At 43.8% G+C, this 22,624-nt stretch overlaps 1 protein-coding gene across 3 annotated transcripts in view; it reads left to right on the top strand.

Annotated features, from left to right (window-relative positions):
- The window catches only part of EIF2B3 (eukaryotic translation initiation factor 2B subunit gamma), a 142,461-nt gene that overhangs the window by 107,355 nt on the left and 12,482 nt on the right, over positions 1 to 22,624 (top strand). For all 3 annotated transcript variants that reach the window (XR_010341173.1, XM_012434492.3, XM_012434493.3), the window contains 4 exons: positions 574 to 764; positions 3,621 to 3,698; positions 4,262 to 4,410; positions 20,524 to 20,627. Coding sequence is in view for 2 of the 3 variants with exons in the window: in XM_012434492.3 (XP_012289915.1) it covers positions 574 to 764; positions 3,621 to 3,698; positions 4,262 to 4,410; positions 20,524 to 20,627 (522 nt within the window). In the remaining variant the exon portion in view is untranslated. The remainder of the gene's footprint in view (positions 1 to 573; positions 765 to 3,620; positions 3,699 to 4,261; positions 4,411 to 20,523; positions 20,628 to 22,624) is intronic.

Genomic DNA, 22,624 nt, shown 5'->3' with positions numbered 1-22,624 from the left:
GGCTCCAGTACTCCTGGTACTATGCTCTTTCTGTCATAGTACAGCTACCAGGTATGATAATAGAGACTAGTAGCACAAAGTCAACCCAGCTGCCACTAAAGCCTGGACACTTGCTTGTGTTATTTCATGACTTACAAGGGCCATCTGTTTTATTTTCCCTAGAGGTCTTGATTACTGGTCAAACATGCTTTTAGGACCTCTTTTTAAGCATTTTTATTTCATATGATATTTCAGGGAAGTACATTGCCTCTTTTAGTTTGACTTTCTCTTACAGATTTTAGTGGGATTTCCTCAGGGTTCATGTTTTATGAGTGAGTTCCATGGGGAGATGTGTGAGCTGTAACGTCTTTCAAAACTTAACTCAGAGCCAGGCATGGTGGTGCACACCTGTAGTCCTAGCTGCTCGGGAGGCTGAGGTGGGAGGATCGCTTGAGTCTGGGAGTTTAAGACTAACCTGGACAACATAACAAGACCTTGTCTCTTAAAAAAAAAAAAAAAAAACTTGACTGAGTATATATCTATTCTGTTATCTCACTCTCATTTATTTCCTTGGTTTGGATGTTTGTTCTGAAGATATTTACAGTTTTATAAAAGAAGCCAATACATTGAACCTGGCTCCCTATGATGCCTGCTGGAATGCTTGTCGAGGAGACAGGTGGGAAGACTTGTCCAGATCGCAGGTGCGCTGCTATGTCCACATCATGAAAGAGGGGCTCTGCTCTCGAGTGAGCACACTGGGACTCTACATGGAAGCAAACAGACAGGTGAGAGTATGAGTTTAGAAAGAAAATCGTGGGGCTCCTGTCCTAGAAATAAGCTGAGCCATGTGTCTGTTTCTTCATTAGGTACACAGTAACTTGTTAAGATTCCCTGTCATTCCCCAGGTTGAGCAAGACCTGGCATGTCAAGGGAGACTGCTAGGGTACTCAGGTGCGGCCAAAAGGGAAGCTGGGGGCCTGGTCCATAGTCAGGGCCTCTGTGGCTCCAGGGAAAGGCTAAGATCTTCAGGAAGGCTAACTTCTGGCCTCTGGGTCAGCAGCTTCTCCTATTCTGTTCAGCATGGGGATATCTCCAGTACTTACTTCATAACAAGCAGGTAAATACTCTAATCATTACTCTCATGAAGTAAACAGAGGCATACAGAGGAGGCTTCCCTGAAAAGGTGAAGGAGCAGAGTATACAGTGGCCAGATGGCAAAGCCTCAGGAAAGAAATGTCTATGAGAGAGAATTATCTGCAAACAGCATTAATGAGGAGTCCCTTGCTAGCCCCTCCTTTTAACCTTGAAGTTTGTGAGATATGGAGAACAAAGTTTCCATTGGGAGAAGCAGTGTCCTCAAAGATAAGCCAGGCCTTAATGAAGGCAGTGGGTGGAGAAGGGGACAGCAAAGAGGCTAAAGGTGTAGAGGAACTCTGTATTGTATAGTGAGCACAGGAGGAAGGTTTTGGGAGGGAGAGATAATGAGACAGGAAAAGGAAATGCAGAGCAGTAGAGAGTTTAGATGAGAATAAGAAAAGAGTCCAGGCACGGTGACTTATACGTGTAATCCCAGCACTTTGGGAGGTCGAGGCTGGTGGATCTCTTGAGCCCAGGAGTTCGAGACCAGCCTGGACAACATGGTGAAATCCTGTCTTTACAAAAAATACTACAAAAATTAGCCAGGTATGCTGGCACGTGGCTGTAGTCCCAACTACTTGGAAGGCTGAGGTGGAAGGATCACCTGAGCCAGGGATGCAGAGGTTGCAGTGAGCTGAGATCTCACCACCACACTCCAGACTAAGCCTAAGCAACAGAGTAAGACTCTGTCTCAAAAAAAAAAAAAAGAGAATAGGAAAAGATAAATAATAGAGGGAACTACATTGGGTTGGCATTCAAGGATAACAGAGGTAAGATAATGAAAAGTTTAGTTATTGACATTGCTCCTGGTAGAATCCTATGAAAATATAATTGCAGATGCAGACCAGGGTGGCAGTGGGGTGCATAGTAATACAAAATAAATTGTTGAAAATTGGAATTGAGGGTGGGTGTGGTGGCTCACACCTGTAATTGCAGCACTTTGGGAGGCCAAGACAGGTGAATCACCTGAGGTCAGGAGTTTGGGACCAGCCTGGCCAACATGGCAAAACCCCATCTCTACTAAAAATACAAAAATTATATAACCCCTTGCCAACAACAACAACAAAAAAAAGAAAGAAAAAAAATACAAAAATTAGCAGAGCATGGTGGCGCATACCTGTAATCCCAGTTTCTCGGGTGGCTGAGGCAGGAGAATTGCTTGAACCTGGGAGGCAGAGGTTGCAGTGAGTCCAGATTGTACCACTGCACTCCAGCCTGGGCAACAGAGTGAGACTCTGTTTCGAAAAAGAAAATCAGAATTGAATCTCTGAAGAAAACCTGGCTCAGGAATCTGTAGGACCCACACCCAGTGAAACCTCAGGCAGGCCTCAACCTGGATTGGTTACAGATCCAAGGGAATTCCAAGCCAGAGAGCTTATGAGAAATCATAGCTAGTCTCACATTTACCTGTGACTAGAGTCTTTCAGGCTGGTCTGGAAAGATGTTCATGGATGACCTGAGTGGGAAGACTTGTCCAGATCACAGGTGCACTGCTATGTCCACATTATGAAAGAGGGGATCTGCTCTAATGAGCATGCTGGGAAGAGTATCCTCTGAAGTGCCAGCAAGGCCTATGCAGCAGACAGGCCCAAAAGGCCTTGGGTGGAGCGTGGAAGAAAAGATCACAGGGCTGGAGGCTGGGGATTAGCCTTCACATTCCAGTGTAGCCATGCTGACAAGGCCTCCATCAGCTAGTGTGGCTGCCACACACAGTCCTCTAACCAGCATTCTGCCTGTGCTGGAGAATCACAGACAGGCACACTACCTGTGCCTTCCTAATGGACTGGTACCCAAAGCTCCCCATACCTCTAGCCTTTTCAGGTTTCTCACACTGGAGAGGGAACAGTGTGAACTTCCCCTTCATGTTTTCTTTTGGCTGGTGGATGGATGCCTTCTCAAGATCCGTCCTTGTTTTGGAATTTGTCTAAAATTGATCTCATCCTCACCTCATGCATGGTCACAGTGGTCCAAGAGGTGACCAGGAACCCAGGATGCCTATGATCAGGATTCAGGGTGTTCTTGCCCTGTAAGTCCTCCTTTCCCAAGAAGTGCTATGTGGGTATCTCAAAGACTTGTCTGACTGCCTCCCAGCCAAGGGACATGGCATTACTTTCAAGAAAAAGCATTCACAGCTAAGAGACTGAGGATAAGGCCATCTAGAAGCTGCTGCATAAACAATCCTGGTCCTAGGGGGAATGAAGCAGCCTCCTGCTCTCCCTCACTCAGACAGGAAGCTATGGCTGAGAACTCCCCATATCTCTGATTACACATTGGGTTCTACCTAAGGTGTTTTCAGATCTTTAGTGAACAAATCTCTGTCCTCAAGAGAAGTTTCTAGAAACTGCTGCATAAATAATCCTGGTCCTAGGGGGAATGAAGCAGCCTCCTGCTCTCCCTCACTCAGACAGGAAGCTGTGGCTAAGAACTCCCCATATCTCTGATTAGACATTGGGTTCTACCTAAGGTGTTTTCAGATCTTTAGTAAACAAATCTCTATCCTCAAGGTGCCCAAATTGCTGTCTACTCTCTGTCCAGAAGAACCACTGGTCCACTCATCAGCCCAGATTGTCAGCAAACACCTGGTAAGTGCTCGTGTGGGCAGGGCAGGCATGGGATGTTCTTTGGGAGCATTGAGACTTGTCTTTGAGAAGCCAGATTGCAGCCTTCAAGTCCTGAACCTTGTTAGCCCCAGGGAAATCACAGCCGGTTTTGACAATAAAATCTCACTCAACAAGACTGCCTGGGCAAGTACTGACCTTGTAAGGAAGGGTCTATTACAAGGTCAGACACAGGAGACTCAGACGCAGGAGCTCTCAATCTGTTCCCCTTCTAACTCTGATTTGAGCACTCTCTTTAAAGAAAGAGAGCACATCTGTACACACAAGTGCATGAATGTGTATATGTGTCTGTTGTTTGTTTTGTTTTGTTTTCTTGGCAAGGGAGGAAGGCCCATGCTTCAATTAGGTTTGAGGTGATCTCAGAGGTGTTATGTGACCTTGTGGCCCTGAGAAATACTGATGATGGTCCCTCTTGCTTATGTATGTCTATAGGAAAGATCCCATTAGATCCCACCTTGAGGGATCTGGAGGGTGGTTTGCAGTTGGTTGAGATGGATGGACAGGGTTTTATATTTTGCCTTTTACAGGTTGGAGTTGACAGCCTCATCGGGCCAGATACACAGATTGGAGAGAAGTCATCCATTAAGCGCTCAGTCATTGGTTCATCCTGTCTCATAAAAGATAGAGTGACGATTACCAATTGCCTTCTCATGAACTCAGTCACTGTGGAGGAAGGGTATGTTTCCCCATGTACCCACTTGAGGCAAAGATAATGGAAAAATGCCTTCAAAGCATTTTTAGTAGAGGAAGAGCAAGATTGGCAGAATGGGAGGAAGGGAGATTATGAGTTCCATCTGGGACAAGTTGAATGCATGGTGATATACAGGAGGCCTTGATCTACAGGGCTGGAACTTAGGAAAGAAGCTTGTGCTTGAGGTACAAGTTTGGAAGTGGCGGGCACAGAAGTGATAACTGAAGGCTGGGTGTGATGGCTCACACCTGTAATTCCAGCACTTTGGGAGGCTGAGGTGGGCGGATAAGCCCAGGAGTTCGAGAGCAGCCTGGGCAACAAGGCAAAACCCCATCTCTAAAAAATATAAAAATTAGCCATATGTGGTGGCACACACCTGTAATCCCAGCTACTCTGGAGGCTGAGGCAGGAGGTTTGCTTGAACCCTGGAGGTGGAGGTTGCAGTAAGCCAAGGTTGCACCACTGCACTCCAGCCTGGGTAACAGAGCGAGACTCTGTCTCAAAAAAAAAAAAAAAAAAAATGATAACTGAAGGCTTAGGAGTAGAGTAGTTGAAATCACCCAGGCAGGGAGAGTGTGTGACATGAAAAAAAGAGAAACCAAAACAAAACCTTGGGAAATGGGAACAACCAACCGCAAGCAATTTTAGACATAAGAAAAGGAATCTAAGGAGACTGACAAGGAATGAGCAAGGAGGGGACATATGGGGTAAGGGAGAGGACAGTTGACAAGTGAAGCCCAGGTTTCCAATTAGGGAAAAAGTGGATGGTGATACACTCACTGAGATGAGGAAGGAGGGGCAGATTTGTGTGAGATAAGGTCTGCATAGATCACAAGAGGTTTGAAGTGCCTGTAGGACATCAGGTATGTAGAGATGTCTGGTGTTCAGTTTGTGGTTAGAGCTTAAGAGGAGAGGTCAGACCCAGAGATATAAAGTCTTTGTCTCTTTCCCAAATCATTCTTGTGATATTCTCTCTCTCTCTCTCTCTCTCTCTCTCTCTCTCTCTCTCTCTCTCTCTTCCTCTTTCTCCTTTGAGATGGGCTTTGAGATGGGGTCTCCCTTTGTCCCCCAGGCTGGAGTGCAGTGATGCTATCATGGCTCACTGCAGCCTCGACCCCCTAGACTCAGGTGATCCAACCTCAGCCTCCTGAGTAGCTGGGACTACAGGCATGTGCCACTGTTTTTTAGTAGAGACCGGGTTCTTTGGGAGCACTGAGACTTGTCTTTGAGAAGCCAGATTGAGGCCTGTGTTACCCAGGCTCGAATTCCTGAGCTCAAGCAGTCCTCCCCTCCCACCTCAGCCTCCCACAGTGCTGAGATTACAGGCATGAGCCACTACACCTGACCATTTTGGTGTTCTCTAACTTATTTTTCCTGTCTTCTTCATTCTTTGTCTTCTACATTTACCCTTCCCCCATTGTTCTTATGAATTAGAACATGAGCTCTGGAGTCAGACTGCCTAACTGAATCCTAGGTCTGTCACTTATTAGCCTCTTAAAAAATTGGCCAAATTAGCTGGGCATGGTGGTGCACACCTGTAGTCCCAGCTACTCAGGAGGCAGAAAAATTGCTTGAACTCAGAAGGCAGAGGTTGCAGTGACCTGAGATCATGCCACTGCACTCCAGCCTGAGTGACAGAATGAGACTCTATCTAAAAAAAAAAAAAAAAAAAAAAGTCCTTACCTCTTTGTGCCTGATTTCTCATTATAAAATGTGGTAAAACTTAACTACCTTGTAGGTTTATTGGGAGTACTAAATTAGTTAGTAAATATAAAGCTTTGTTTTTTGAGACAGAGTCTCACTCTGTCACCCAGGCTAGAGTGCAATGGTGTGATCTTGGCTCACTGCCACCTCCGCCTTCCAGGTTTAAGCAGTTCTTCTGCCTTGGCCTCCTTAGTAGCCGGGATTACAGGCACACATCCCCACACCCAGCTAATTTTTGTTTTTAGTAGAGACAGGGTTTCACCATGTTGGCCAGACTGGTCTCAAACTTCTGACCTCAAGTGATCTGCCCACCTTGGCCTCCCAAAGTGCTGGGATTACAGGCATGAGCCACTGCACCCAGCCATATAAAGCATTTAGAAGTTAGTTGCTATTTTTATTTATTATTGTTATTGTTATTATATTACTACTTTATCTCGTTTGACAAAGATGGCATGTTGCCAACATTGTCTTTCTGAAGAATATCTCTGATCAGATCTTTGTTCTATTAAAGACCTTTTGAAAGTTCCCCCTTACCTTTAGAAGACATTGGAACTTCATGATTTCTTATGGTCTGGCTCCAACGGAGTCTCGAATGCTATTGTGGGATGAGGCCTTAGAAGTCATCCAGCTGGCCGGGCACGGTGGCTCATGCCTGTAATCCCAGCACTTTGGGAGGCCGAGGCGGGAGGATCATGAGGTCAAGAGATCGAGACCATCCTGGCCAACATGGTGAAACCCCGTCTCTACTAAAAATACAAAAAAATTAGCCGGGCATGATGGTACGCGCCTGTGGTCCCAGCTATTCAGGAGGCTGAGGTGGAAGAATTGCTTGAACCCAGGGGGCAGAGGTTGCAGTGAGCCAAGATTGCACCACTGCACTCCAGCCTGGTGACAGAGCAAGACTCCATCTCAAAAAAAAAAGAACTCCTAAATTTTTGTGGATGAATAAATTGTAGCATTCCAGACTTTTTTCTCATTGCACCCCTGCTATGCCATGTCCTCTTCCAGACTCCTGGATAAGACTGGCAAACATCACCATTCTCTTAAACCAGAACTACACTTGCCTTCATCCATTTGATCACCTGGTTCCAAGTAACTCATGAGGCTTTGTAGCTTCCGTTCTCTCAGACCTTCCAAGGAAGACAATGGCATAACTTCCCCATATGCTTTAATTATCAACCTTTCCCTGCCTTCTGTGGGTGGGCAGACAAAGGAGCAGCTCTCTAACACCACATTAAAGTCCAGTGTTAGGGCTGGGCACAGTGGGTCACACCTGTAACCTGTAATCCCAGGATTTGGGGAGGCTGAGGCGGGCAGATTGCCTGAGCTCAGAAGTTCAAGACAGTCTGGGCAACATGCAAAACCCTGTCTCTTAAAAACAAACAAACAAACAAAAAAATGCCAGTGTCAGTGTTTGTGTCCTAATTGACATGAAGAGACTTGGTGAGGAAACCATGGCTCCCTAAGACACTACACCTTCCTATGTGAGAAAAGTTCAGAGAAATGGCCTAGCATATCTCATGGTCATTTGCTGTTTTGGAGGAGACAAGTTCTCATTCTGTCACCCAGGCTAGAGTGCAGTGGTGCAATCATGGCTCACTGCAGCCTCAACCTCCTGGGCTCAAGTGATCTTCCCACCTCAGCTTCCCTAGTAGCTGGGACTACAAGCATGTGCCACTACATGGCTAGTTTTTGTTTGTTTGTTTGTTTGTTTGTTTGTTTGTTTAGAGACAAGAGTGTCACTATGTTGCCTAGGCTGGCTACTTCTTTTTTAAATAAAAAAGTTGAGGTAATCAACCTCCTGGGCTCAACTGATCTTCCCACCTCAGCTTCCCTAGTAGCTGGGACTATAAGCATGTGCCACTACATGGCTAGTTTTTGTTTGTTTGTTTGTTTGTTTGTTTAGAGACAAGAGTGTCACTATGTTGCCTAGGCTGGCTATTTCTTTTTTAAATAAAAAAGTTGAGGTAAAGCTATAGGCAGCCCACATAAGACTAATGAGTAGGAAGGCCATTAGAGATTACCCAATCCTGCTAATTAGCTCCTGCTGATAAGATCAGACATCCTACATCCCATATGAACTTTTTCCCATTATTTTGGGGTCACTTAGTTTTAATTATGGCAAACTTGGGAGAGGTAATTAAATTGCAGTTAAGTGAGACTTGATTACCCTGCTGCTATTCTGTCTTGGCTAAGTGGCAAAGTAAAAGCATAAAATTGTTCAGAAGGGAGTTTTTCATATTCTTTGTGTGCTTTTCTCTGCCAGCAGTGGTGGGCTGCTGAGGCTTGAAAGCTTGCCGAGGCTTTCTGGACACCTGCCCAAGGTCTTCAGGGCTTGAGGGATGTTAATAGGATCATCTTGGAGAAGGTGTAGGTGAGACTATTCAGAGAAAGCTCCTGCCCATCTTTCTCATGTTCTGGCATTTTATATGACAGCTGATGCTCTGGAATCCGCAGTGTAGTGAACACTTCATTGTCAAGGCTTGAGTGTCAGCCCTGTTTTCTGCATCTTTGGTCCCCTGGTCCCAAGCAACCTCTCCTAATCCAAGGTGCATGACCCAAGCAGCAGTCTAGGGTAGCATCTTCACATGCTGGCAGGCTAGAAAGCCAGGTTCTCACCTAGGTTTTCCATGCTTTTTGCAGTTAGCAAGTGTAACCCTCAGCACCAGATAAGAAAGTACTACTTATCATTACCCTGAGTGAGCTACACTCAGCTGACTGCCCTGCCCACTGGGTTCCTTACATTTCTACTTCCCTTTATTTCTAACATTCACCCTGCCTGAATTGCCTCTCTTTGGAGCTCTGTCCTATAAATATCCTATCTATCTTGCAAGATCCAGTGCATATTCCAACTCTTCCATGCAGCTTTCTTAAATTGTCATAGCCAGCCAGGCATGGTGGCTCATGCCTGTAATCCCAGCACTTTGGGAGGCCGAGGCGAGCCAATCACCTGAGGTCAGGAGTTCGAGACCACCCTGGCCAACATGGTGAAACGCCATCTCTACTAAAAATACAAAAATTAGCTGTGCGTGGTAGCACACACCTATAATCCCGGCTACTCAGGAAGCTGATGCAGGAGAATCACGTGAACCTGGGAGGTGGGGGTTGCAATGAGCCAAGATCACACCACTGCACTCCAGACTGGGTGACAGAGCAAGACTCTGTCTCAAAAAAAAAAAAAATGGCCGAGCGCAGTGGCTATTGCCTGTAATCCCAGCACTTTGGGAGGCCGAGGCAGGCAGATTACCTGAGGTCAGGAGTTCAAGACTAGCCTGACCAACATGCAGAAACCCCATCTCTACTAAAAATATTAAAAAATTAGCCAGGCGTGGTGGTGCATGCCTGTAATCCCAGCTACTTGGGAGGCTGAGGCAGGAGAATCGCTTGAACCTGGAAGGCAGAGGTTGCCATGAGCCAAGATCGTGCCATTGCACTCCAGCCTGGGCAACAAGAGTGAAACTCCACCTCAAAAAAAAAAAATTAAATAAAAAAAGTCATAGCCAGAAATTATTTCCCCCACCTCTGTGCTCCCTATTCATCCATAACACTTGATTCATGCTCATGTGGTACTGTGGCACTTACTGCATCTTTCTTCTCTCTTCAACTAAACTATAAATTCCTGAGTATAGAAATAGTTTTATATGTTCTTGTATCCCCTAACTCCTTAATACTACACTTTTTACATATTAGATATCTTATAAGCATTTACTGAATGAAAAATAGAGATCTCTGATTTAACGCCTCTACTATAATTGACTAAATATCTGTTAAGAGATCCCTCCTGCTTCTAGAAAAAAATATTGTACATGATAACAGAGGGAGAGAAAAAAGAAAATAAATAGTTTTTTTTAAGTTGGTACCAATGTTATAAATATAGAAAAAAATTTGTGGATGAGCGCTTCATTTCTTGAAGCTCACAAAATTGAAAAAACAAAACCACAGAAGGAAGCTTTGTCTATAATAAAACAAAATAACCTACACATACCTATGTACAGACTACAGAATATCTTCCAGATACAATGACATTTAGATAAAATCCAAAGAGAACACCAAGATTCAACATAAGGAGTATAAGGAATAGGAACATGGGTGAACCAAAGGAAAAATGACAAACATCCTCTTTTCAAAATACCAAGGCATGCAAAACTGAAAAAAAAAACATCAAGCCACATAGAAGGAAGAAAATCAGGCTGGCCTCAGACATTTCTTTTTTCTTTTTTTTTTCTTTTTTTTACATACTCAAAAGCATAAGATCAGTTTACTTCCTATTTATGTACACCACTGACTCACCCCACCATCTCACTGTTAACACTACACAATCAAAGGGAGAAATGAGTTTTGTAAATCAGACATATCACGATAATTTTTATTTTCTGTTAATTTGTTAAGCTAGTTTTAACTACACACAACAAATTCTATTAACTTCACAATGCTATTTTTTTTAATCTAATACTAAATTATTTAGCTTTAAATTATGGTAATTTTTTTTCTTTTTTTTTTAAAAAAAGGAAGAAAGAAAGAAAAAAAAAGAATGAACAAGAGGAAGAAAAAGGAAGAGAAAGAGAAAGAGAGAATGGGAGTATTGCTTTCTTGCCCAGGCTAGAATGCAGTTTAGAAATGGGTATTGAAAACCTCTTTTATACCAATAATTATACTTAATGATGAAGACAGGAAGGAATAGGGGAAGAAAATAACAAACGAGCAGCCAACCAATATTTCATTTAAACCTATAAAATGCTATGCGATTACTGAGGAGTGATTTACTTCCAATTATGTAGTCACTTATGGAATAGGTGTGAGGTGGTAATGTGTGTTTTGTGTATTTAAAGTGGAGAGTTCTATAAATGTTTATTAAGTTTACTTGTTCCGGGTCTGAGTTCAAGTCCTGGATGTCCTTGTTAATTTTCTGTCTTGTTGATCTATAGAATCATTAGCTCTTCTTGTTACATTGATCCTTTTGCCATTATGTAATGTCCTTTTCTGCCTCTTTTGATCTTTGTTGCTTTAAAGTCTATTTTATCAGAGGCGAGAATTGCATCTCCTACTTTTTATTTATTTGTTTATTTTTGCTCTCTGTTTGGTTGGTAAATCTTCCTCCGTCCCTTTGTTTTGAGTCTTTGTGTATCGTTGCATGTGAGATGGGTCTGGATGCAGCATACCGATGGGTTTTGGCTTTTTATCCAATTAGAATATATATGAGTTTAATACTGCCATTTGATGCTAGCTGGCTGTTTTGCCCATTAGTTGGTGTAAATTTTTCATTGTGTTGATGCTCTTTGCTTTTTGATATATTTTTGGAAAGGCTGATATTGGTTGTTCCTTTATATGTCTAGTGCTTCTTTCAGAAGCTCTTGTAAAGCAGGCCTGGTGGTGGTGAAATCTCTAAGTACTTGCTTGTTCGCAAAAAATTTAATTTTTCCTTTGCTTGTAAAGCTTAGTTTGGCTGGATATGAAATTCTGGGTTGAAAGTTCTTTTCTTTAAGGATGTTAAATATTGGTCCCCACTCTTTTCTGGCTTGTAGGGTTTCTGCTGAGAGATCTGCTGTAAGTCTGATAGGTTTCCCTTCATGGGTAACCTGACCTTTCTCTCTGGCTGCCCTTAGTATTTTCTCCTTCATTTCAACCCTAATAAATCTGGCAATTATGTGCCTTGGGGTTGGTCTTCTTGAAGAATATCTTTGTGGTGTTCTCTGTATTACCTGGAGTTGAATATTACCCTGCCTTGCTAGGTTGGGAAAGTTTTCCTGAATGATACCCTGAAGAGTATTTTCCAACTTGGATTCATTCTCTTCGTCACATTCAGGTACACCTATCAAACGTAAATTAGGTCTTTTCACATAGTCCCATATTTCCTGGAGACTTTGCTCATTCCTTTTTATTCTTTTTTCTCCAATCTTGTCTTTTCATTTCATTTCACTGAGCTGGTCCTCGACTTCTGATATCCTTTCTTCTGCTTGATCAATTCAACTGTTTAAACTTGTGCATACTTCGCGAAGTTCTCGTGTTGTTTTTCAGCTCCATCAATTCACTTATATTCCTTTCTAAATTGTCCATTCTCGTTAGCATTTCATCAAACCTTTTTTCAAGGTTCTTAGTTTCTTTGCATTGGGTTAGAACAAGTTCTTATAATTCACAGAAGTTTCTTATCACCCACCTTTTGAAACCTGCTTCTGATAATGGAACACACTCGCTCTCCATTAAGCCTTGTTCCATTGCTGATGAAGAACTGGCATTCTGATTTTGAGTATTCTCTGCCTTTTTAGGCTGGTTTCTTCTCTTCATTATATATTTATCCCTCTGTCGTCTTTGTAATTACCGACTTTCTAACTAGGTCTCTGAGTGGACCTCCAACTCGTTGATTCCCAGCGCTGAAATCTGAGCAATCCACTGTGCTGGCCAAAACAGCGGTGTTAAGATTGATGGTGCTTTTCTGCCCGGGAATCTCCGGACTCTGCACCAAGAACTGCTGCGCTGAGGTGCCAGCAAAACCGCGACGCCGGCCAAAAGAGTTGCCCTGGTGACCCATGGGGCTCCTTCACTGGGAATCTCTTGGTCCGTCAGCAACAAAAATTCGTCTGAAAGTGTGGCATCCTCTCGTTCTCTGCGCTTTCGTTGGGAGCTACTATCCCAAGCTGCTAGTGATCAGCCATCTTGGATCTCTCTCCTTTTTTTTTTTTTTTTAAAGACAGAGTCTCACTCTCTCACCCAGGCTGGAGTACAGTGGTGCGATTTCAGCTCATTGCAACCTCTGCCTCACAGGTTCATTCAGTTCTCCTACCTCAGCCTCCCAAGTAGCTGGGATTACAGGCACCCACCACCAGGCCCAGCTAATTTTTGTATTTTTAGTAGAGATGGGGTTTCGCCATGTTGGACCAGGCTGGTCTTGAACTCTGACCTCAAGTGATCTGCCCGCCTCAGCCTCCCAAAGCGCTGGGATTACAAACATGAGCCACCATGCCCAGCCTGGCCTCAGACTTTTCTGTGGTAACATATAAGGCCAGAAAACAGTGAAACAACATCTAGAGAATTTAGAGGGGAAACAGTTGTGACCTAAGAATCTTATAACCTTCCATATTTCATTCCTACAAGGAAAGAAAACAAAAAAGAATCCTTTAGTCAGTTATGGTTGCTATGTAAAAGCATCAGAAATATTCCAGGGCTCAGGACATGTGTGACCCATGAACCCTTTGGAAAACTCTACTTGAAGATATAATATAGCCAAGGAAGAAATGAAAATGGATAGTTTAAAAGTGAATCCTCTTAACCATAAGTCTGATTAGTGGCAATTATAGTGGCAGAAAAGAACATAATTGTTAAGAGAATTCTTTTTGGAGACAGAGTTTTGCTGTGTCACCCAGGCTGGAGCGCAGTGGCATGATCTTGGCTCACTGCAACCTCTGCCTCCTGGGTTCAAGCGATCCTCCCACCTCAGCCTCCTGAGTAGCTGGGACTACAGGCACACACCACCACGCCAGGCTAATGTTTGTATTTTTAGTAGGTGGGTTTTGCCATGTTGGCCAGGCTGGTCTTGAACTCCTGACCTCAGGTGATACACCTGCCTCAGCCTCCCAAATTGCTGAGATTACAGGCATGAGTCACCACACCCAGCGCTTCTGTCATCCTCTTGAAAACAGGAAATTATGACACTTTGGAAAGATCCCCTGGATTAAAGGGGCTCCTAATGGCTTTTGGCTCATTGCCTATCTTGAACCATGTGCGCTAAACCCATCTTCTTAGATGAAGAATTCTGCAACTTAACTCCTTGAGGCTGTTAAATCTTTGCTTTGATTTCCCCTAAACTCCCTAGCCTCTGCTTAGGGAATATGAGGAGGGAGCCATTTCTCACCACTAAACCTTGTATAGTGAAGTGGGGCACATAGAACTAAAAAGAGGAAATTTTCAGCCTGCTCACTGGAGCCAGTACATTTTAATCTAGAGGACCCAAGAGCAAGAGTGACCAGAAACAGGAAAAAGGTAAGATCATTTTTTCAAGTATTATATCTCATTACCCGAATTAACCTGGATAGATCACAAAGGTGATGTTGAAGAGGGGAAAGCAAGTTACAGAAAGATGCACAGAGAATGGTAACATGTATGTACAATTTTTTTTTTTTTTTTTTTTTTTTGAGACGGAGTTTCGCTCTTGTTACCCAGGCTGGAGTGCAATGGCGCGATCTCGGCTCACCGCAACCTCCGCCTCCTGGGTTCAGGCAATTCCCCTGCCTCAGCCTCCTGAGTAGCTGGGATTACAGGCATGCACCACCATGCCCAGCTAATTTTTTGTATTTTTAGTAGAGACGGGGTTTCACCATGTTGACCAGGATGGTCTCGATCTCTTGACCTCGTGATCCACCTGCCTCGGCCTCCCAAAGTGCTGGGATTACAGGCGTGAGCCAGTATGTACAATTTTAAAACATGTAAAACAACATTGTATGTTTAATATATGTAGTAAAAATACTTAGGAACAATACACACCACAGTCAAATAATGGTTACCCTGGTAGAAGAAGGAAGGAAATGTGATGAAAGAAAGATGCGTAGCAAGTTGGATTGTTTGTTTCTTAAGCTGTTTGGTGGATACACAGGTGTTCTTTATATTTTTCTCTAGTTTTTTTCTATACTTAAAATATTTCATTAAAAATAATACTTGGTTGGCCAGATGCAGTGGATCGCACCTGTAATCCCAGCACTTTGAAGGCTGAGATAGAAGGATCACTGAGGCCAGGAGTTTGAGACCAGCCCGGGCAACATAAAGATACCATCTCTACCAAAATAAAAATTGTTTGAAATTATAAATAATAAAAAATATTTTTAAATAAAAATAACACATGGTTCTTTCTCTAAAGAGATACTTGGACCAGCTTAGAAGGGCTTAGGTTAGGAGGCTTCCCAGCACCTGGAGAGATTTGGGTGACTCAGCCATAATCTTTGGGCTGAAGTGGTGAGTTGGCCTAAAGCAACCTTAGTCACATGCCTAGAAAAGCTACATGTATCTTCAGTTTCATTCCCTTTTCTTCCCCCAGGGTCATGAGTAGGTTTAGAAAGTCTGCCAACAATAATCTTCAAAAAAGAACCTGCCCATCCTCAGAGTTACTGAGAAGTTTCATGCCTCTTTGCCAAATATTCCCTAAGTCAGTAACTGAGGCAGGAGTCCATGATACAGTGGAGTGTCACTTTAGGCTCAGGCACATTGTCTAACATCTTTGAGTCTCAATTTCCTCTGTAAAAATTGGAATAAATACCACCATCCCTGCAAGTCTGCCAAAAGGATTAAGTTATAACATGAGTATAGGCTGGGCATGGTAGCTCACACCTATAATCCCAGCACTTTGGGAGGCTGAGGCGAGCAGATCATGACATCAGGAGATCAAGGCCATCCTGGCTAACATGGTGAAACCCCATCTCTACTAAAAATACAAAAAATTATCCTGGTGTGGTGGCACCCACCAGTAATCCCAGCTACTCAGGAGGCTGAGGCAGGAGAATCACTTGGAACCCAGGAGGCGGAGGTTGCAATGAGCCGAGATTGTGCCACTGCACTCCAGCCTGGGCAACAGAGCAAGATTCCGTCTCAAAGAAAAAAACAAATAGTGTAAAGTGCTTTGTATAATGACTGAGATGTATTAGACAGTAGATATATGTGAGTTCCCTTTCCTCCCTGGAAAGAACTGAAGAAAGACCTACCTAAAGCCAGAAGAGGAGCCAGAATTTGGAGGCAGTCTTGCTTCCCTAATCAGCCTTCTTCCTAGGGTGATATGCCACAACATAGTATAGCGTAGTGTCCCTGGCCAAGCAGTGCTCTTACCGTAGAACTCTGTGTTTTTCTCATGGCCTCCTTTCCACTGAAGTATTAACAGTTTTCAGAGTAATTTTGCAAGGCCTGCCTCTGTGCTTGAAATTTGAACCCACCAAGGAGAAATGAGAACCAAGTCTCCTTTAGTCTTAGACATCACGGAGCAGCATCTTAGGGAACACAGCTAGACAGCGCAGCAGAGTGCTTAGTGCCAACCTGAGAGTTAAAACTAGGATTCAGAAGCTGTAATTCTATCCTAGAGCAAGTTCTTTTCTTGGACTATAGGAACTATCTCTTCTCTCTCTCTAGGCACTAAACAGAAAAGACAGAGGCTTTGCTGCCAGTTGGCAACCTGTAGAGGGCTTGTTTGATATAGTCCTGTGTTTCCACTCCCTGTAGCGTGAACAGACACACTCCCAGTAAAGTCCTTGATCCTGGAGTTTCTTCTTGAATGGGAAAAGCTGTGTTTTGTTGAAATTTTTCCAAAGTACCTCAGCCTTGCTTATGGAGGTGATTTGTGACTACACAGTAATACTGGGGAACAGTTGAGGATAGAGATGGTCAGAAAAGAGCTTCACATCCAGTAAGCTGTTGACAGGTATTCATCTCAAAGCCTTCCACGGATCCACTGACAAGGAGCCTCAGGAGAGCCCACAGCTTTCCATTGGTCACCCCACTTTCCCTATCATATCTTCAGGCTCTACAGCCATGGTTTACGTGTCTCAGAAAGAGTTACACATAAACTGGATGAGATAGGCAATATGAGAGGTTCCCGAAGACCCCAATCAGATCTACGAAGCCTAAGGAAAACCAGGCTGTTTATTACTGTGGAAATCTTACCTCTTCCTTCCAGAAATCTCTCCCACTTATATCCCAGATTCCAAAATAGATATTTTATTGTCTCTAATTATGGTTGAGTTCCTGTTAGCTGTTTCTTGTCTGCTGTGTTTACCCCTTGCCTAGCTTCAGAGCACACATTGTTTGGTTCTTACTACTGAGTAGGAAGCACACCCATACTACCACCTTGGAAAAAGAAATAAGACTTTTCCATGATAAACTAGTAGGTAACTGGAAGGCAGCTTTATCCCAGGAGCCTCTGTATCTAAAGCTTCATTATTAACCTTTTTGGAGAAATTTTCCCCAAAAACCAGGAACCACCCTAACTGCTTGCTGGACTGCTTTGCAAGTTAGGCAATTGGAAAGTTCTGGAAGCTCTCTTAAAGCCCACCCACTGAGTGTATCCCAAGTCTGCCAAAGAGCAAACTAGTGCTGTCTCTGCCCGTCGCTAGCCTACACCACAGAAGTGCTGTGGTTTTGGCCTTTTGGCACTTTCCAACAGGCTATAACCTCCTAGGAGAATAGAGATAAAGAAGACTCTGAAATGCCATAAAGTACTAAAATTTTTTTCATTTTACTAAGTTTTGGCATTTGGGAATAATCTTTTTTAATGGCCTGTGTATCAGTGTTTTCAGTCCTTGGAATGTCCTCTTCCCCACCCCCTCACACCTCTTGGGTTGAGAATTTTTCCTTAGTTTTGTTTTGTTAAAAGGGTGCTTACACCCTTTCTATCCTCCTCCTTCTTCCCCCCAGCTGCCCATTTTTTGCTCTTCCCATTTCTGACCCAGGGGTACTGAATATCCTCTTGTTAGAAAAGAGCTCCTTCCATTGAACCATCTCAGCTCAGAATAAGGCAGTTCTAGGTCGCCTCTAGTCATTTCTTAATTTCTTTGTATTGCATTATGATTAAATTATGGATTCTGAAGTCAGGCAGACCTAGATTTAAATAGGTTACTAGCAGTTATATGGTTTTCAGTGAATGGTTTAACTTCTCTAAATCTGTTACCTCATCTGCAAAATGTGGTTACTCTTTTTTATTGCCTCAGAGATTAAAATAGTACTCCCAGAATCATCTAGGATGGGTTTTCCTTTAGTTAAATACATTAAGCTTCTATCCAAGACCTACCAAAATAACTGATGGGGGCCAGGACACTGAGGGTGGTTTTATTTGTTATTTTTTACACTATAGTATACACACGCCTATAGTCTCAGCTACTTGGGGGGCTGAGGCAGAGGATCACTTCAGCCCAGGAGATAGAGGCTGCAATGAGTCAAGATCACACCACTGCACACCAGCCTGGATTACAAAGTAAAACCCTGTCTCAAAAAAAAGAAATTACTAGATTTGTGGCCAGCCATGGTGGCTCATGCCTGTAATCCCAACACTTGGGGAGGCTGAGGCAGGCTAGATCACGTGAGGCCAGGAGTTTGAGACCAGCCTGGCCAACATGGTGAAACCCCATCTCTACTAAAAATACAAAAATTGGCCGTGCATGGTGGTATGGGTCTGTAGTTCCAGCTGCTTGGGAGGCTGAGGCAGAATTGCTTGGACCTGGGAGGTGAAGGTTGCAGATTGCACCAGTGCACTTCAGTCTGGGGGACAGAGCAAGATTCCATCTCAAAAAAAAAAAGGTTGGATCACCTGAGGTCAGGAGTTCAAGACCAGTCTGGCCAACATGATGAAACCCTGCCTCTACTAAAAATACAAAAAATGGCCAGGCGCAGTGGCTCACTCCTATAATCCCAGCACTTTGGGAGGCCAAAGCAGGCAGATCACAATGTCAAAAGATCGAGACCATCCTGGCCAACATGGTGAAACCCCATCTTTACTAAAAATACAAAAATTAGCTGGGCGTGGTAGTGTGTGCCTGTAGCCCCAGCCACTCGGGAGGCTGAGGCAGGAGAATTGCTTGAACTGGGGTGGCAGAGGTTGCAGTGAGCCGACATTGCACCACTGCACCCAGCCTGGCAACAGAGCAAGACTTCATCTCAAAAAAGAAAAAAAAATTAGCCAGGCATGGTGGCAGGCACCTGTAATGCCAGCTACTTGGGAGGCTGAGACAGGAGAATTGCTTGAACCCAGGAGACAGAGGTTGCTGTGAGCCCAGATTGTGCCATTGCATTCCAGCCTGGGCGACAGAGCAAGACTCTCTCAAAAAAAAGAAAAAAGAAATTACTAGATTTGTAAAAGTCACTCCTATAATGTACAGAGAGTATTTATTTAGAACAATACCTGGCATAGAATAGATATACAGTAAAGGTTAGTCATAAAGTCATAAATTCCTTTTTTTGAGACAATCTTGCTTTTGTTGCCCAGGCTGGAGTGCAATGCCATGATCTCAGCTCACTGCAACCTATACCCCCTGGATTCAAGCAATTCTTCTGTCTCAGCCTCCCAAGTAGCTGGGACTACAGGCTTCTGCCACCAAGCCCGGCTAATTTTTGTATTTTTAGTAGAGATGGGGTTTCACAATATTGGTCAGGCTGGTCTCAAACTCCTGACTTCAAGTGATCCGCCTGCCTCAGCCTCCCAAAGTGCTGGGATTAAAGGTATGAGCCACTGCACCTGGCCGCTTTTTAAATACATTTAAATGCTATGAGCAAGTGGTGCTGCTCTTGGGGTATGCTTTAGGGTCTGGAATAGTTTTTTATGTGGAATAGAGTTGGTTTTTAAAAAATCCTTTTTAGCCAGACATAGTGATGGGCACCTGTAGTCTCAGAGACTTAGGAGGCTGAGGCAGGAGAATTGCTTGAGCTTGAATTTGAGACCAGCCTGGGCAACATAATACCTTATCTCTTAAAAAAAATTTTTTAGGCCAGGCACGGTGACTCACTCCTGTAATCCCTGCACTTTGGGAGGCCAAGGTGGTGGATCACTTGAGGTCAGGAGTTCAAGACCATCCTAGCCAACGTGGTGAAACCCCATCTCTACTAAAAATACAAAAATTAGCCTGGTATGATGGCCCTGTAGTCCCAGCTACTTGGGAGGCTCAGGCAGGAGAATCACTTGAACCCAAAAGGTAGAGGCTGCAGTGAGCCAAGATCATACCACTGCACTCCAGCCTGGGCAATAGAGCAAGACCTTATCTGAAAAAAAAACAAATTTTTTTTTTGTTTTGTTTTTAATGAGTATGGCTTTGCTTAACCAGAGTCTGTGGTGAGAGTGTGGGGAGCCCATTGTTTCCAGAGTTGATCTCCTAGGAGGATTCTTGATTTCTGAGCCTCAAGTGAAATTTGGTATATGCTTCCAGATGAGAAGCAGCAGTGATGGGTCAGCCTAAGGACCAGCCCCAGACCAAAGAAGAGGTTGGATGGAATTTAGACCTCTAGGTTCTGGGGTCCTAAAGAACTGAAGTAATTAGCCAGGCATGTTGGTGTGCACTGTAGTCCCAGCTACAGCCTGAGGTGGGAGGATCACTTGAACCCAGGTGTTGTAGAGGCTGCAGTAATCTTTGATCACGCTACTGCACTCCAGTCCTGGGGACGCAGTGAGACCCTGTCTAAAAAAAAAAGGAACTGAAGTCAGAGTATCTTCTTTTTAGGCCTTAGAGAAAGATTGTTACGAGGATAGTCCCAAATCTGGACTTCTGTGAAGCCAGGTCCTGGCTTACCATTGTGTCTTCCACTGATAACTTGAGGCAGGTAGCCATTAACTAGACTGCCCAGCTGTTCCTGGCCTAGGGAGGAGCCAGAACTCCCAACCAATAGTAATGAGGATGATGATGCGAGCCCTGGGTCCTTCCTAACTTGCCTACTATATTACAGAAGCAACATCCAAGGCAGTGTCATCTGCAACAATGCTGTGATCGAGAAGGGTACAGACATCAAGGACTGCTTAATTGGAAGTGGCCAGAGGATTGAAGCCAAAGGTAAACAAGATACAATCACAAATTCCATTTTTACTTCTCACACCAGCACTGATAATGCCAAAATGCTGGTGAGGATATGGGAAAAAGCACATACATACACTGTGGGCAAAAACATAAATTGATAAAGCCATCTTTGGAGAGCAGTTGACATCACTGTCAAATTTTTTAACTTTGACTTAAACAGTTTCATTTCTAGGAATTCATCTTATAGACAAGCTTATACATGTATACCACCTTAATATCAAAAACTTGAAAACATGCCAATAGACCTAATGGCCTAGGTTGGCACCAATACTATACAGTGGTTCTTGGGGGCTAGTCACAGTGGCTTATGCCAATAATCCCAACACTTTGGGACGCTGAAGTGTGAGGATTGCTTGAGCCTAGACAACATAGCAGGAACCCATCTCTACAAAAAATAAAAAAAATTAGCTAGGCACAGTGGCACACACCTGTTGTCCCAGCTACTCAAGAGGCTGAGGCAAGAAGATTGCTTGAGCCTGAGAGGTCAAGGCTGCAGTGAGCTGAGATCGAACCACTGCACTCTAGCCTGGGTGACAGAGGAGGGAGACCTTGTCTTAAAAATAATAATAAAAATGACTGACTGCCTTTGATATTATTCCTAAACCTAAAATAAGGTGGGGAGGAGAGTTGCTGAAGGAATTAACTCCACCAATTCTGTAGAAGACACATTATCCTTCTTCCATTTCTTGCCCTTTCCCTTTTTTAAAGTGACATGCCTTCCTTTTGGGCTTTAAAATCAAACAGACCTGGGTTCACATCTCAACTCTGCAACTCAGTGGCCATGCGCCAAGTTAAATTTGTAATCACTAAGCCCTCAGATTTTTCTTTTTTTAAATTATTTATTTATTTATTTAGAGATGGAGTCTCACTCTGTTGCCCAGCCTGGAGTGCAATGGCGCAATCTCAGCTCACTACAACCTCCACCTCCTGGGTTCAAGCAATTCTCCTGCCTCAGCCTCCCGAGTAGCTGGGATTATAGGCACACACCACCACGCCTGGCTAATTTTTGTATTTTTAATAGAGACATGGTTTGACCATTGTTGGTCAGGCTGGTCTCAAACTCCTGACTCCTGGATCTGCCCACCTCAGCCTCCCAAAGTGCTGGGATTACAGGTGTGAACCACCACACCTGGCTTAATTTTTATTTTTTGAGACAGATTCTTGCTCTGTCGCCCAGGCTGCTATCTCAGCTTACTGAAGCCTCTTCCTCCTGTTTCAAGTGATTCTTGTGCCTCAGCCTCCCAGGTGGCTGAAACTACAGGGGCACACCACCACACTTGGCCAATTTTTGTATTTTTAGTAGAGACAGGGTTTTGCTAGGTCACCCAGGCTGGTCTTGAACTCCTCGCCTCAAGCAAGCCACCCACCTGGCTTTCCCAAAGTTCTGAGATTACAGGTGTGAGCCACTGTGCCCAGCCCCAGACTTTCTTAATTACAGCAATTGGGATAATAAAAGCTACCTTGGAAAATTTTTGTGATAATTACATATAATTAAATGACAGATGTATGTACTACTCCTTGAGTGTACCAAGAGACTTAGAATTCCTCATACATACTATGCCATTCGCATGGTTTTACATGGGCCCTCTCTAGATTTTCTCTCTTGAGGACTCTGACCAAGTGTTTTCCCCTTTGTAGAAGCTTCTCTGACTCTTCCCATGAATCCCCATAGCAGAACTACACATTCCTTCCACTGTGTCCTTGAGCTTTGCCACACCTTTATTAAAGTATGTTTCACAAGTTGTGGCAGTTATCCATGAATCAGCCTTCCCTACTAAGATCCTCAAGGTCAATTTTCCCATAACTATATTCATCCCTAGCTCTCAGAACAGGTCCTGATTTATGGTAAATGCTCGGGGGGATGAGGGGAAGAGTAAATGAATGAGTTTTGGATCCATGAAACATATTTTGAGTGATTTCAGGGTAGAAAGTTAGGGTTCCAAGAAAGGCCTCTGTGAAATGGATGCAATTAT

This window comes from Aotus nancymaae, unplaced genomic scaffold (assembly GCF_030222135.1).
Source record: "Aotus nancymaae isolate 86718 unplaced genomic scaffold, 86718_ANA_hifiasm-v0.15.2.pri h1tg000007l, whole genome shotgun sequence".
NCBI lineage: Eukaryota > Metazoa > Chordata > Mammalia > Primates > Aotidae > Aotus > Aotus nancymaae.
The sequence above is the reverse complement of the archived record's forward strand: the minus strand, read 5'-3'. Positions and strand labels throughout refer to the sequence as shown.